The sequence below is a fragment of the Leiobunum rupestre genome, chromosome 5 (genome assembly GCF_980474605.1).
Source record: "Leiobunum rupestre chromosome 5, qqLeiRupe1.1.hap1, whole genome shotgun sequence".
Lineage (NCBI taxonomy): Eukaryota > Metazoa > Arthropoda > Arachnida > Opiliones > Sclerosomatidae > Leiobunum > Leiobunum rupestre.
Window position 1 is genome coordinate 39,266,447 of NC_143388.1, and position 16,776 is coordinate 39,283,222.

The 16,776-nt window shown below is 37.9% G+C and overlaps 2 protein-coding genes across 2 annotated transcripts; one reads left to right on the top strand and one right to left on the bottom strand.

The window, feature by feature from the left end:
• The first annotated feature begins 5,522 nt into the window (after positions 1-5,522).
• LOC149944434 (uncharacterized) lies at positions 5,523-6,589 on the top strand. Its single transcript, XM_090176357.1, has 2 exons — positions 5,523-5,970; positions 6,219-6,589. Exons 1-2 carry the CDS (start codon positions 5,523-5,525, stop codon positions 6,587-6,589), a joined length of 819 nt encoding a protein of 272 aa, XP_090032483.1.
• Positions 6,590-9,027: 2,438 nt separating this feature from the next.
• LOC149944435 (uncharacterized) lies at positions 9,028-12,302 on the bottom strand. The gene is made up of 5 exons (XM_090176358.1): positions 12,286-12,302; positions 11,979-12,223; positions 11,090-11,755; positions 10,118-10,598; positions 9,028-9,130 (listed from the first exon to the last, which is right to left on the bottom strand). Exons 1-5 carry the CDS (start codon positions 12,300-12,302, stop codon positions 9,028-9,030), a joined length of 1,512 nt encoding a protein of 503 aa, XP_090032484.1.
• Positions 12,303-16,776: the final 4,474 nt, after the last annotated feature.

Consider the following 16,776-nt stretch of genomic DNA (forward strand, 5'->3'; position numbering starts at 1 on the left):
CTTGTACTGCTGAACCTGAGAGAGCTCTATAACAAATTCAAGGAAGAGCATGATTTGACGTTAGGATTTTCGTCATTTTGTTATCTACGACCACCTTGGTGTGTATTAGCAGGTTCGTCAGGTACACATTCAGTGTGTGTCTGCACCTATCACCAAAATGTCAAGCTAATGATATCAGCTCTACCGTCTCCTTGTCCTTTAAAATGTGATATCGATTTCATGGCGCTCACCGTGTGTGACACTCAAAACAGGAATTGTATGATGAGGGTGTGCAAGGACTGTCCTGGGAAAAATGGTCTACTTGAAAATGAATATTTAACGAACCTTTTAGAAGATTTTGAAAATATAAAGTTCATGCAATGGGTGACAACTGACAGCACAAAGCTCATGACCTTGAGCGAGAGTGTTGAAAACTTTTTCGACTCTTTGGCCATTAAACTACTTGAACTAACGCGTCATCATTACACATCTAAGTCGCAATCTAATTATCTTAAAAACCTCAAAAAAACTCTAAAACCTGGTGACGTAATTGTTCTCGGTGATTTTGCGGAGAACTATTCCTTCGTAATTCAAGACGAAGCACAAGGGTTCCATTGGGACAATTCTCAAGCGACAGTGCATCCCTTCGTAATCTACTTCAGGGTAGTCGAAAACGGAGAACTTAACCACTTAAATTTTTGTATTATCAGTGATACCAGAACACATACAACCAATACTGTTTACAGTTTTTTAACTTATCTAATTCCAAATATAAAAACACATGTTCCTAATGTTAGAAAGCTAATTTATTTTACGGATGGATGTGCTGGACAGTATAAAAACAAATACAACTTTTCTAATCTCTGTTGCCACAAACAAGATTTTGGTTTGGACGCTGAACGGCATTTTTTTGCCACATCTCATGGCAAGGGACCTTGTGACGGAATTGGCGGAACAGTGAAGCGTAAAACAGCAAGAGTCAGTCTTCAGCGACCAGTGACTGGACAGATTTTGACTCCAACAGATATGTTTAATTTCTGCCTATCAAACTTCGAAAATATCAAGTTCATCTATGTTAAAAACGAAGAAATTGAGCGACAAAAGGAACTTTTAAAAGAAAGGTTTTCTAAAGCCATAACAGTAAAAGGAACTCGAGGGTTTCATAAATTCGTTCCGAAATCGTTAAATGAAATCATGGTTTCTCCGTTATCTAATGACGATTCGCTAACCACAGTTAAGGTTTCGACTTTAGAATTGTCAGATACTCGAAATCAAGAGGCTGAAAACTTTAAAGTGGGAAATTTGGTAGCCAGCGTCTACAAAGGCCAACTTTACGTTGGATTAATTGAGGAAGTATCAGAAGAGTTTGGAGACTTCTTTGTAAACTTTTTGCGTCCCCCTGGTATTTCGGACAAATACACATGGCCCAGAAGGATCGATAGCAGTTGGGTGTCAAGTGAAAATGTTCTATGTGCAATTGAAATTCTTGTAGGTTTACCAAATTCGAAAGGCTATCAAATCAAAGAACACGATAAAAATAAAATTACCAAAGCCTTTTCCATGTATAAAGAAGTTTAAGCTGTTTTGTGTAAATAAAAAATTAATTGGTGTGTAAAAATAAATGGTTTTGGTATTTCATTTTGTGTGTGGTGGGGTAAATTTCAAAAATTAATATCTCGAAAACTACAAATATTACTTTGAGATTTTGAGTGATTATTATGTATTCGATAGTGGGAATTTTAAAAATGCTAAAATCGTTGACCTACGACTGAGGTGTCTGGGCAAGGTCAAAGGTCAAATTATTTAAAGGCCCAGATTTTAATGACATTTACGTCAAATGACAACTCTGATTAAATATTCATATTAGGGTGCGCATTGTCTTTAAAATGAGGTATTACATGTGATTTTGCGATAATTATGTCATAAGATATACTAGAAAACATTTAGGGGGTCAAGGCGAGCTTTTGAAAAAACGCGTATGCTGTATCTCGTAAACGGCTGAACCGATCGTTATGAAACTGTCAAAATCGTTTTCCTAGGCCCAAAAAACCTTGTATACAAAATTTTGGCGAAATCGAAAGGGGTCGGGTGTTAAAATTAAAAAAAACTAGGTCGTTTTGTCATGGAATGACCCCACAAGAACATGGTGTTTCATAGACATCATAATTATCTAATTTTATCTCTAATGGGGGTTAAGATGTTTTTTCATTTTATTTGTGAGTTTGAAAATGGGTTTAATTTTGGCCTGGCCGAAAACACTAGCAATCATGGAATGAAAGTTTTCTATGTACGATATTACAACTTTGTAAGTTAAGGTATTCTAAAAATGCATTTAAATTTTCTAATACATGTCGCCACACTGCTAGAATGTCATCCACATATCTTTTCGAAAAATCGATGATAAATGGTGAATTTAATATTGTAATTATTTCCAGGTTATTCATGTTTATATCACACAATAGGGGACTAAAGTGTAATCCCATTGCCAAGCCAGTTTTTTGTAATTGGAATTTTTCATGAGCATTAAAGAAGGGGTGTTTAACATAGAGTTCTATTTATGGTATAATGTCTAAAATTTCCAAACGGTTAAAGGCAGAATACTTTGATCGCATTTTCTACTGGGACACAAGTGAAAAGTGACACAACGTCGAAGAATACTAATATGTCATTTTGGTTTAATTCTACTTTTATAAGTTCATTAATTAGCTCTTTAGAATTATTAATTATATATCCATGGTCGTTAGTCATATGACCAAGTTTTTTTACGATTAAATTTGCTACAGGTTGTGCTGAGGAATTCTACATTAGGTTTTAATTTCAAAAAGTGGATTTTTGGTAGTATATACATTCTCGGGGTAGAGAAGTGATGTGCCATTAGATTTTTAATTTCATTCGGTGTTAAGGTATTGCATTACATAATTGTTTTTTTAACCTTTTCATGAAATGATTTATATCTAGGAGTACTATGTACCCTCCTTTTTGTGCCCTGGTTATGACTATATTTTTGTTTTCATTTAAGCCCTTTAATGCGTGAGATGTCTCACTTGATAATTTCTATTTTCGTTTTTTTTGTGTGTTTAATGATTTTTAAGCATTGATTTCTAATTTTTGCTCTATTGGTTTTTTTATCATAGATTTTTGGAAAAGATACGTGGATGACATTCTAGAAGTGTTGCGACATGGATTAGAAAATTTAAGTGCGTTCTTAGAATAACTTAACTTAAATGATAAAGAAATTCAATATAATTACACTGAAAGAAAAATATTGCGTAGAAATTACATGGAAGTAGTGTTGCACCTAATGAGGCACCGGGACACCGGGCACCGTGCCTCATAGAAATAACATGGGGCACTATTTGACGGTGTCTAGAAAAAAGTACCGGCTAAACATCGACGCGTTTGAGGCAACTAATGAGGCACCGGGACACCGGCACCGTGCCTCATAGAAATAACATGGGGCACTATTTGAGGGTGTCTAGAAAAAAAGGAACGGCTCAACATCGACGCGTTTGAGGCAACTAATGAGGCACCGGGACACCGGCACCGTGCCTCATAGAAATAACATGGGGCACTATTTGACGGTGTCTAGAAAAAAGTACCGGCTAAACATCGACGCGTTTGAGGCAACTAATGAGGCGCCGGGACACCGGCACCGTGCCTCATAGAAATAACATGGAGCACTATTTGACGGTGTCTAGAATAAAAGGACCGGCTCAACATCGACGCGTTCGCCGACCGTAAATCCCCATAGAATTAACATGAAGTATTATTTTAACGGTATCTCACGAGCACCATGCCGCATAGAATTAACATGGGGAATTATATTGACGGTATTTGATGCGTTCACCGGTCGTAATTGTACTGCGAGAGAGCTGTGAGTACCGTATCTCATAGAAAATACATGGAGACGAGGATTTGAATATTGACCGTGAATTGTTTAAACATGTATTGCGTGGATATACCCTTAATTTACAAAGCCTGCTTAATCTGCTGTTTCGAACGTGGTGGTATAATCCTAATTGTTTAAGGCGTGGTACAAAGTGCAACAAAGTTTACCATATAAAGGTGAGTTGTTCCTCCAATATATCATTCAGAATTAGGATCCCTGAGTCTCTTACACCTTAGAATTCGAATACTCAGAAGATGTAAGTATAAACCTTTCCACATTAAATTACTTTAAGTTATTTCTAATGATTTTGATACCCCTTTTAGGAACGTCGGTAAGGTTTTCCCTATTTCTACTACGAAGGGGGTATCGGTAACCCCAGACTGTCATATTCACGTCGGTACTTTGGATGGTAGTGTTGGAATTGAGTTCACGGAAAGCCAGTTCAAGCAACTACGGAGAGCGAGCGGTCAAATTACTACGTTCTTGGAAGACGATTCGATCCCAAATTCTACGTGGTTCTTTGAAGGATCAGAAACGAGACGAGTCGAGCTATGCATTTTCCAAACGCGGAAGGTAGTGGACGTGAGATATATAATCTTTGGAACTGGGACCAACTACGGAAAGCGCATCTTAACCAAATAGGGCTTTACTGTCACGCAATACCCCTGGAAGACGTTGATGGATAAATACGACGAAGTGATGACGTATCACAACGAAGTAAAACGCGTCTTCAATGATATTAAAGGAGTCGTTATGACCACGATTACAGACTACGTGAATAAGCAATGCGAAGGTTGCAAAATTGATCATCCCTCACAAAGGCAGCACGATAGACTGGAACACTCGTTTAGATATACATTTGTTTGACGCGATGGATAGAATTAGTTATTCCGAAATCACTTTAAAACTTGACACGGTTTTAAGCGAGGACTTTCGCGATACTATATTGACTTCCATAATGTGCAACGCTAAAAAAATGTTGTATAAAACTGAAGACTTTTGAATTTGTCAATAAAAAACTTGAGTATTAAAAACTGGGCTCTTTATTTTGTAGCTCATTTAGAGACATGGAACCAGTAATGAAACATCCGTTCACTGGGCTCGTCGCTGGGCCCACGCAATGTGGAAAGTCCCACTTCCTCGCTAAATTAATTAAACATAATGAGTCGTGCATTGCTCCTCCACCTCAAAGAATAGTTTGGTGTTATACTGAGTACCAAGAGAAATTATTTAATTCGGTATTGGAGCATAATCCTACCGTAGAGTTTCACGAGGGTTTATTAGACGGGATTCAAGAACTTCTACGAAGTATTGCAAAACAATAATGTACCAAAAAAAATATATCAAGAATCCTACTAGAATAAGTTCTTAAAAATCGTTATCTTTTAACACGTCGCCACCTAGACAAAATCAGTGGGTGACGATTTGAATGTATTTACCAATAAAACTTTTAACCACCAGTTACTGTTATTTAGTTCAATCCCATATCTCATAATGGATGGTTGCACGGAAGTTGTAGCTGAAAGTATCGTATCCACATTAACTATATCATTTTCGAAAAATCCAAAACTATTAACCGTCGTTTTAATTATATTAATTTTTGTAATAGTCGAATTATTCGATTTCTTAATATTGTACTACACGACACCCACACATGGAAATTACACCAATTACGGATAAGCTAGAAAAGATCTATTACGACGTAGCGGACTCTGGGGGCTGCGTTGGTGTTCGAGGACTATATCGTTCCGCTCGAGAAAAGCGTATCAAAGTTACGTTGAAAAATGTGAGGGAATTTTTACAAAACCAAGATACCTATACTCTACATAAAAATGCAAAGTGGCGATACAAAAGAAATAAAACGATAGTGTACGGCATTGACGATCAATGGCAAGCCGACCTCATTGACCTCCAGAAACTTTCCAGGCTACACAATGGGTATCGCTATATTCTCGCGTGTATTGATATTTTTATTAAGTACGCTTACGTCGAACCGGTGAAAAATAGGAAAGGAGAGACTATAGTGAACGCTCCAAAAAAGATATTAGATGGTGAAAGGAAACCAAAGCGAATGCAGAGTGACCACGGGAATGAGTTTGTTTGTAAAGCCGTTCAATCCGAATTAAATTCCCGCGAAATATAATTTTTCGCGACGAACTCTGAAGTGAAAGCCAGAGAGGTTTATTCGATCGTTTAAATCGAGAATGTATCGATATTTTACAAGGAAAAATACTTATAAGTACGTTGACGTGCTTCAAGAATTAGTTAGCGCCTATAATAACAGTTATCACCGAGCAATTAAATGTAAACCCCGAAAATTCGAAAATAACTTGGACAAATTTGTACGCAGATATAGACTTTAGTCCTCCGATAAAGTACGACTTCGAAATTGGAGACATTGTCAGAATAAGCAAAAACAAGGGTCTATTCGAAAAAGGATATCTCCCGAATTATTCTGAAGAATTATTTCGAGTGATTAAGCAGATACCGAGACAACCGCCGGTATATAAACTGGAGGCGCTAGATTCGGAGCCCATTTTAGGATTCTTTTACAAAGAAGAAGTACAAAAGCTGGGGAAAGATCTTGACACTTGCACGTACAAAATTGGAAAAGTGCTCAGGAGGCGACGGAAATCTGATCATTCAGTCGAGTTACTCGTACGCTGGAAGGGGTACGGACCGCAATTTGATAGTTGGGTTCAAGAAGTAGACTTAGAATGAGTTTCTATATAACTCTACCATCCGATTCTTCGCTGAATTACTTTCCGGGTAATACTCTGAGCAAATTCAGAGCTTACCTTCCGGAGAATGTTCAGCTGAATGGACCTTACGAAGTAGGTTTAGCGGAAATAAGTTATCCTAGAACGTGGAATAATATCAAAGAAGAACGGGTAGTGCGAGTTGGTTCGGATGATATCAAACTGGAAGATTTTAGGTATATACCTAGAGCAAATTTCTCTTCTATCGAAGATTTACTTGAAATGTTAAAATTTGAGAATAAAAGGGTCGAGTTCAAATACCATAAATATCTGAAACGAGTTGAGGTTCATATAACTAAGAGTGTTTACTGTATTATCCCTCCCGATATAGCGATGATGTTGGGATTTTCTCTTTAGCAAGAAGGTGAATTTGAAATTAGAAAATCTTCGTTAGCCCCTTATACCGTAGATATGGACGTAGGATTACATCCATTGTTTGTCTATTCTGACATCGTTGAAAATACGATGGTGGGGGACAGGAACGTCCCTCTTTTAAGAATAATAAACGTGAAAGGAAAAGACTGGGAAACTGTGAATACTGAATTATCTCGTCCGCATTACCTACCCGCCGCTTCTTCCAACATACAAACTATCGAAATTAATCTTATGGACGACTTGGGGAACCCCGTGCAATTTGAATGTGGAAAGGTGCACGTTACTCTACATTTTAAACCGCGGAGGGCCTGGCTCGCTCTATAATAGTGAGTGTCGGGAACAAGTAGTCCTCAGTTTAATGAAAAGTAACGGATGACGAACATCATGAGACGTCCGCAATACATTTCCTCCGTAAGCGATTACGAGATGTACTATTTAAATCAGGCTGGATACGGATCAATCCCCGTGTATCGTGGCGTGGGTGTCCAGAGAGGCTATGGTTTGGGTAACATACTCGCTTCGGCATTTCGTCGTGCCATGCCGCTTTTGAAGTGCGGAGCCCAGTTTCTAGGAAGAAAATGTCTCGATACTGGAGCGAAAGTCCTGTCTGACGTCGCTAGCGGTATCCCAATTAAATCATCGCTAGCGAAGAGATCTAAGAGCGCTGGTAAAGAGACATTGTTATCAGCCGCGGAAGCCGTTACGCAAATGACGGGATCTGGAATTAAAAAGAGGCGTAGAGCATCACGCAAAGTCACTCGAGCTAAAACCAAGAAGAAGACAGCATCGTGCCGTTCTTACTCCGATATATTGTCATAAAGTCTTAGAATGGCGTTGATACATCCGAACTCTAGTGGTTGCGTGAATTCCGAATTGGACCTTTTCGTAGTCCCGTTAACGCAAACGGGGATTATTGGTGGCGAATGGGTCGAATACCACCCCATTTCCAGCATTAGCAACAATTCAGCGTTAACGTTTTGCAATAGTGGGAATTCCGAAGCGTACATCGACCTATCACAAACTCTCCTTCACGTTCAGGTGGATGTGAAAATGGAAAATGGATCTTACCCTAAAGCCGCCGTTGTTACTCCGGCGGGTGTGGTTACGACCCCGGCGGATAATGTAGCCCCCATCAATTTGTTTTTGCACAGTCTATTTCCCGAAGTCCACTTATTTTTAAACGAAAAATCAGTTACTCCTTCCGCTCAGAATTACCCGTACAAAAGTATGATTCAAACTATGTTAACATTTGGAGACTCACGACACGGCGTACGAGTTCAACGATTTCGTGAACAATAAAGGTTTCTTACAAAGAGCCAACTTCGCTCAAAAGGGAACTATAGATATGATCGGTGCTCTTCATTTAGATATTTGTCAACAGCCGCGCTTCCTTTTGAACTTGGTGGATTTAAAATTTGTTTTTGGAAAATCAAATACCGAATTTTGTTTACACTCTGACGTAAAATGTAAATTGGACATTAAATCAGCTTCGTTGTATTTGAGGAAAGTCAAGTTAATTCCCGAAATCCCACTATCACACGCCAAAGTGTTACAAATGTCGAGAGCGAAGTACCCAATTTCCCGCACGGAAGTGATGTCGTTTTCGATTCGAGAGGCAACATGAGCGTCGTGCAAGATCATTTATTTACAGGACAAATTCCGAATAAAGTCGTAATCGGGATGGTTGAACAAAACGCGTTTCTGGGTGAACTTAAATCGTCGCCATATAATTTCCAGCATTTCAATTTAAACCACATTGGTTTGTTCGTCGACGGCAGTAGCGTACCACATAAAGCCCTAACACCTAACTTCGCGGAGCGTAGCTACATCCAAGCGTACACCAATTTATTTCTTCAAACGGGTTAGTGGAACATTGACGAGGGAAACCAAATAAGTCGCGAAGATTACGCCGGTGGAAATTGCCTTTTCGTCTACGATTTGACCGCCGATTTAATGAACAATGCCTCTCATTTTCATCTTGTTAAAAACGGAAATTGGAGGCTGGAAATGAAATTAGCTTCCGCGTTACCCGAAACGATTGCCGTAATTGTTTACGCGGAATTCCAGAGTTTGATTGAAATTGATAAGAACCGAATCGTAATCTTCGACTAGAATGGACACAATGCGGCTAACGAGAATTTCGGAGAAAGATAATTTCACCAGAGACTTATTTCGAGGCGTATTCGCCGCGGACCAACTACCAAAGTTCGTGACGACGTTTCAATCTCTGTATATCGTGAACACGGATACATCGAATGACGATGGTCAGCACTGGATAGTTTTGTATTTCTCGAAGAATAATACAAATGCCGAGATGTTCGACTCCTCCGGTAACCCCCCAGATATGTTTCGCTTTATTGACTTTGTCGAAAGAAACAGTAAAACTGTGACATTTAACTCTTTACAACTTCAAGGAAATCGAAGCGTGACGTGTGGAAGTTTTTGCGTTTTTTTTGCTCTTAATAGATGTAGGGGTGTAAAAATGTTCGATATTGTGACTAGATTTTCTAAAAATAAAAATGTAAATGATAAAAGAATTTATGTATTCAAGGTATTCAATAAATTTTCAATAACTTAGTAAAACTTCTTTAATTTACATTTTACATTCAAAATAACACCAGTGGGTTTCTTTGGTGATCTCCACAGTCTACATTACATCAAAGTAAAAATTTAAAAAGTTAGTTAAATTTTTACGTTAAATTAAAAATATCATTTAAATAAGATAGTTTCATTTTATTTACATTACGCTTTAAGTTCAAATATATTTTTAATAGAAATACAATAGAAGACTGAACTATTGGCGATTTAAAATATCGATCCAGTAATGACCATGCGATAGGGTTCGAATGCCGTCCCCCAAAATATAGCTTTTATTATCGCATGGATTAAAGCCCCATTTTCATGCTCGCTGGTAGCGGATAAAAATCGTCAAAATTCGCTTCCGCCACTCGCAAGCGTGAAAATAAAGCTAAAATATCTGTTTGAAACAGATCGACGCGGAAAGTGAAAAAGTGTATAGCTGAAGCGGATTTTGTCGATTTCTACCCGCTACCAGCGAGCATGAAAATGGGGCTTAAGAGACATTTTGTTTTGGGAGACGGTAAATAGCTGATGCCTCTGATTGACGATCCGCTTCATAGAATTGCTCTTAATTCGAGTAGCCATGAGGCAGTCGCGGTAACTCGAGTGTCGGATATCCTTTTCCACTACTCGCTTACAAACACCTTTCGCGGTTTTTTTCTCTCCCCTTTCCGAAAGGATGGAGTACATTTTGGGGCGGAGCCCAACGAACTCCCGCATAGGGATCCCATCCATTTCATCTTTCATCTTTCCAATGACTTTTTTGTTTACGTCATTGAAAAGAGGATGATTCGTGGGATACCCCGAGAAATCGAAGAGATGGGAGGAATTTCCGAAGTCCGTGTAAACGTCTTCCGTTTTTATATTGTACAACAGGCTGTCCGTGTCCGTGAAAAGTAATCGGACCTTGTCACCGTAGGTCTTGCGCATGTACTCGTAATGAAACTCGTACATGGTTAGTTTCGAAAGATCCAAAACGGTGAAACCGGTGTAAATTGGTCTATTCAAAGTGACTTCTTCATAGTAATACCCACGAGTTCGTTGTGGAAAATCGTGAATTTTTCAAATGCCGGAGAAGACGCTTTCTTAATAGCCCGCTCACGTGTTTATACGAGATGGAAATCTATCCGATTTCTCAAGTTCTCCATTGTATTACCTATTATTGAAACGAAATGTGATTAGTACTTATTCCGATAATTTGTATACGAGGCTACTTGCGTATAAACTAAATTACATTTATTAAACCAAAAGAATTTATTTCGCACAATAAATACTGTTGGTAAAAAAAAATAATCTACTTATTTTTCATTTACTTTGATTAATAACGTACCAAAACAGGAGTTGTTTAAAAGTTTGAAAAAATCTTTTTCAAAACTGTTTTTGGCAAGTTTCCTCTTTTCGGTATTGAAATTTATGAATGGGCGAAGCCAGGGAGATTGATCGAAAGAGAGTATTCTGTGAACTTTCGTGAGTTTAAGTCCCTTCGATACGTAGTATTTTAAATTACGATAGTGAACTATGTATCGCTCTTTGTTGTTGAGATGATGGACGAGCTTAGGCAGAGTGTCTTTTGCGGGGAGGTTTAATCTTTGAAGCATCAGTTTGTAATAGGAAGAAAATTGATCCGTAGTTATTCTTTGAGATTCGGGTGCGAGGGGGTAGCAGTTGTGTTCATGATGCAACTCAACGGGGTATTCCAAGTCGACTTCCAAAATGAAGCCGTAGGGAGACTCGTGCGATAAAGTAAGCATATGTTTATGGGTGTAGTCGAGTAGGTCTTTGACGGGAACCCAAGCGAACCTACTCGTGGGTAAGTAATCGAACATGGCGAACCCGTAGAGATTATTTTTGTCGAGGTTTATGATGTAATTACACTCTTTATTGGGGTCGTAGCTTTCGGGGATGTACGGGTTATTGGCTTCGGCGTAGCGGTGACTAATCATCGAAACTCCTCCCCGAATGCCACGTTCAATAAACAAGTGCCTGTCAATATCGAGTAGTAGCTCCAACTTCACTTTTGTCATGTGGAGGGCTGACTCCCAGGCAAACCCAGGTCCCGTGTACGCGTGCGCGCAATCTAGGCCGTAGTATTCTACACACATAGCGCGGAAACTCTCGAATACGTCAGCGAGTTGGAGGGTATCCGCCTGCACGTACAAATCGTGTAGTTCACCTGTTGAAGAATTTTATCACTACCACTATTACATTTAGTAATAGAATAGGGCTATAAATAATACCTAGATTTTGTATGTTAAAAATGTTCCACACTTGGCGGACATTTTCGTAACTCTCCTCCGTTAAATGTTCGCCAGTGAGGGTGTTGAAAAATTTATCTTGGTAGTGCTGTCTCTTCAAACTTGTCTACGTCACTCATGTAGTCGTAGGGATACGTTTACTTTTTGAGCAAATACGGATTTGATGAGTTGGATAGAAAGAGCTCAAGATGGGGAATTTTTCTTGACCTCCAGTGGCTAAATTTGAAATTAAAGTTTCGAGACTAGCGGGCATAAAGCGAATAGAGTCGATGAAACGGAGGCGACCGAAAGTGAAGCTGATATACGTTTCGGCGTTAGATGGAATACAGGAAATGTTTACACTTTTTATCAACCCAATCCTTTGCATGATAAGATGGGCATCGTATCTGAAATTTTATATAAACACGTTATAGTTTGTAAATATTGGAATTAAAAAAAAATACAATACCTTGTTAAATTATGCATGATGACCGGCGTGAAATTTCCCACTCGCAGCTTTAAGGCCTGGTGCAGAGACGTTTTGCGATTCCTGTTAATTTTAACACGATCGCAATTTAGCGATTCAGATTTGGCGAGCTGTTTATTTGGCGATCCTCGCAATCGAAATCGCGGTGCAGAGACGTTTTAGCGATTCCTGTTAATCGGCGACGCTGTTATTTTTCCAATTTTTTTTAACCAAGTAACGGACCAATGGGAGAGCTCCATTTCTGACGCAAAAAGCTATCACCTGGTTATGTTTGGTTTGTATTTTGACGATGAAATCCTGGCTCTTCTAATTAATAATTTCCTAACTCTAATTATATTATTAGGTTTTATAATTTTTATAGTTAAATCCGTTATTTTATTAAAATAAATTTATATAATATAGCCACGAAGGGAAAGCAAAACAGTTTCTGAAGAATGAGAGGTTATCCAAAATCTTTTTTAAAGCCTTAAATAGTGCATGAAAATTAGTTTCTTCTGATTATATAATTTTCTTACTCTTATTATTTATTAGATTGGTTGCATTTATTACACAGTTTAATGGTTTTGTTATTTTAAAGATATATTTTTATAATATGGTTGGTACATCAATAAAATAACGAATTAAAAAAAAGATTCATTACTATTATAAGCCAACATTTTCCGAAAATGATTCTCTGTTAGAAAATGAGCCGTATCATTTGGTTTTTAGGAAAATATTTATTTAAAAACTTAGCTGATAGCAATTAAAATAAAACTAGTTATAACATAAATCAATAAATAAAAAAACAGCAATTTCACGAGGTTACAAAAAATGGTAATTGTCTAAAGCAATTTCTAGCGAAATATCCTATATTGATCACACGTAAAACAATGGTCCTAGTATTTGATAAAAGTTGTTGTTCTACCTAATTATCTGGCATTTACATAGCCTAATCCAGGTATAAATTGTAACAAATGATATAAGCGTGTAGAATTAACTGACGAACACTTTTAAGGTAATACATCAAATTATTGGCTCGGTAAGCTCTTGATGCATGCCAAATAAACTTGAATATTCCAATACATCTTTTATCGCAACTCCCTAGTCTACCTGAGGAAAGGTTTCTTCTCGGTAGATGAATTGGTATAAACGCTGGTTGATAGCTTAAGATCCTTGATACACTGAACCAATTCACCATGTCATTACCGACTTATTAGTTAAAACCCACTGCATACAGTACCAGCAAATAAGGATCTATAAATAAACCAAGGCTTTGAATACACCCAAAGTAGTAGTGTATAAGATTCCCTATTATAATTTATTCTTACCTGTAAAATTTGTAAGAGTGGCTGGCTTACTAGTGTTTCGTAAATCGTGATTGTGGTTAGGCCTTGGCTCTGACAATAATTCGACAAAAACATTTTTCGGGAAGCGATAATGAGCTAGAAACTCAAATTTTAATAATTTAAAAGATTCTGACCTATCGTGTTGTAAAATTTATCTTATTAAAGTAGGTAAAAAGCGTTTACTTTTCAATTTATATCCCGAGCTCTTTATGTAACACAATCTGCCATAATTTTTGCGAGCTTTTCGGCGGCTAGCGACTGCCCAAGACCACTCGCAAAATAAACAGAGCGACTTCCTGTTATTTTTGCGAGCGAGATGTCTCTGCACACCGATTCGGCGCGAAGTTCGATAGCACGCGCGTTTTCTGTTAATTTGGCGATGAATCGCAATTTGGCGATTCTTAAAAATGTCTCTGCACCGGGCCCTTAGATTACAAGAATTACGCGCGACTCCCCGGAAACGTCCTAATAATTATAATTACGTGTTAACTTATTTATATCTAAAATAATCAAATACGTAAGTCGTACCGGTATAATGACAATGATCTCTGACTGCCGGATCATCTTGCGTAAGAATTTTCTGACACACGTAACATTGTGTCGTGGTACGGCACAATTCTTCTTCGACTGGTGTGAGATTCATTGGAATATTTTCCTTCAATTATTTGGTGATGGTGCTCCGTTCCATCAACAAACTTTCAAGAAAAATGTCGATAGCGTCGGTTCCCCTATACGTAACAGGGGCATTTGGCTTTCCTGTAACAATGATAAACGTCGTAGCGAAAATAAACTTTTTAATGAAACCAAATATAAATACCATCGGGTCCTATTACGACGTAACTAAAACCACAAGCAACGTGCTCCGAAAGTTTCGTTGTTGATGATAGTGAGGAATCGGGTAAACAAGACTGGATTCTGTCAATTATAGATTCAAAATCCGCGTAAATGACGCAGGGAACCTAAAAATAAATGTGTTAAGCTCTTAAATTCATGAATTTCCGAAATTATTTTTTACCTTTTGAAGCCAATCAATTTTTTCGAATTTTAAAACGGGATTTTTGTGTGGCATTTTGACAAGTTGGGGGTCGTGAACGTTGCAGTTTTTCACGTGTTCACTATGGTTTCTAGCACTATTTTGTCCTGAAAAGCGATGTAAGCAATAACGACACACGTGAATTTTCCCGTTATGGTTTGTGAAATGACTCAATAGTCGACTAATATCCGTAATTAGGCAAAAATGTTGGTTTCCTTTTGACTTGAGATAAAGCAGATCTATTTGCCGATCTTCGGGGGCTCTGTTTTCGCTTACATGAAGAGGAAAAACTACTTTTTCGTAGCCGTAAACGTTGATAGATAGATTATTTTTATTTTCAAATTTTTTGAGTTTAAAATGATTTAATTCGAAAGGAAACGAAATGTCACTGCAGTCTAATTCTTTTTCAAACATCACGTATTTATTCTGATTATCGCGATGGGAATTTGGAGGTTGTGGATTAAGTTTAGCGAGGACGCACCACAAGAAACACTTTTGGTCTTTGGTTTTAATATTTAATACTCCTTTGCCGGTATTATTGAGCTCAGGGGGGATATTTATATACGTACCCCCGACCAGCGGTATGTACGCTATATTATCGATTTGAAGAAACAAGATACGATCTATGGTCCAGCCACTGCCCATATCTTGGAATTCCTCAATCGCGTGTGTTATTTGCTTCACACACGAGTCTATTTGTGTTGCTATTACATCTGGTAAAAGTGTTGCTTGAGTTTAGCACCGGAAATACGGTAATGCCTCGACTTCCGCACCATCGTTCAATTCTCGTACGTATCTCACGCGAATAAAAATGTTCCACTTTAAGCCCCGCTTCTTATTTAAGTGATTTTTTAAATACTTTATTAATGCTGGTTTTAATGTTAAAATTAATATTTCGGAGTCTGTTTGGGTCGTTTTCGGAGTATACCGCGAACTGACGATAGCGTCCTCAAGAACAGAGACTTCTTCGATGTTTTGAAGAAAATCGTCCGCCGATTGCTCGGATACGCCGACGTTTAGGAGATTTTGAAGCGGTTGGGGGTTGTCTTGATATCGGTGGTCTGGTGTGGCTGAAAGTGGGCTAAGCTTATGAACTCGCGAATGTTGAATTAATTTGTATCTTCGCGCAAAACTAATGTTACAGGTTGAACAAACATATTTTACATTTTCATTTTGTTCTCGTACGTGGCGATTTAAAATTGACTTTTTAGAAAACTGTTTCGCGCATACGGTACACGGAAACATTTGTATGGTCTAGCTGTTTATCGCAACTGGTAAAGAGTGGAGGACTGACCCGATCTTTTATACCCTCCGCTTTCATGCCTATAGATCTGATATGTTTTAGACTCTGAACTCCATATATGTGAGATATTTTTATTTATAAAAACTCTATGTATCCGACTGTAGATTTTGTAATATGATAACGTTAACCAATATTTCCAGTATTATTTTGAATTTTTTTCATTCGTGTTCACCGACATATCCATTACTATTCAGTGGTACATCTATTCAGAACTAAAATATAATATGCCTTTTATATGTAAGAAAAAAAAAACATTGTTTTTTGTTTTTATTTATTTCTAAAATTATAAATTTTGAAACTCTTCTCCGAGAGTTTGCTTTATGACTTCTTCTAAAGCCAGCAAAGCTTCCAAATCACCGTTATGATCATTTTTTTTATTTTTTTCGTCATTATGTGAATTTTTTTCTGTTTTTTTTAATGACTTTTCCACCGGTGTGCTCCTCTTTTTTAAGTTTCGAGAGGTGGGAGAAGTGGGGTGTAAGGATGTCAATGCTTGAGGTGTTGAAGTGGGTGATACTGATGTGACCGATGACGAGGAGGTGGCTGCGGAAGAAGTTGAAGGAGAATGTGTGGGAGATGTGGAGAGCAATGGGATGGAGTTCATTGCCAAAAAAAGCGTAGAGGCTTGGACATCCTCCTCCACAGTAATAGTCAAATCCATCTTTTAGAAACCGTTTATATAACTAGCTACATCCATACTTACATCGTATTAGAATTCGAATTCCAAGTTGCAAGGGACTCTGGGATCCTAATTCAGAATGATATTTTAAAGGAAAATTCTGGCTTTTATAGTAAACTTTGTTGCACTTTGT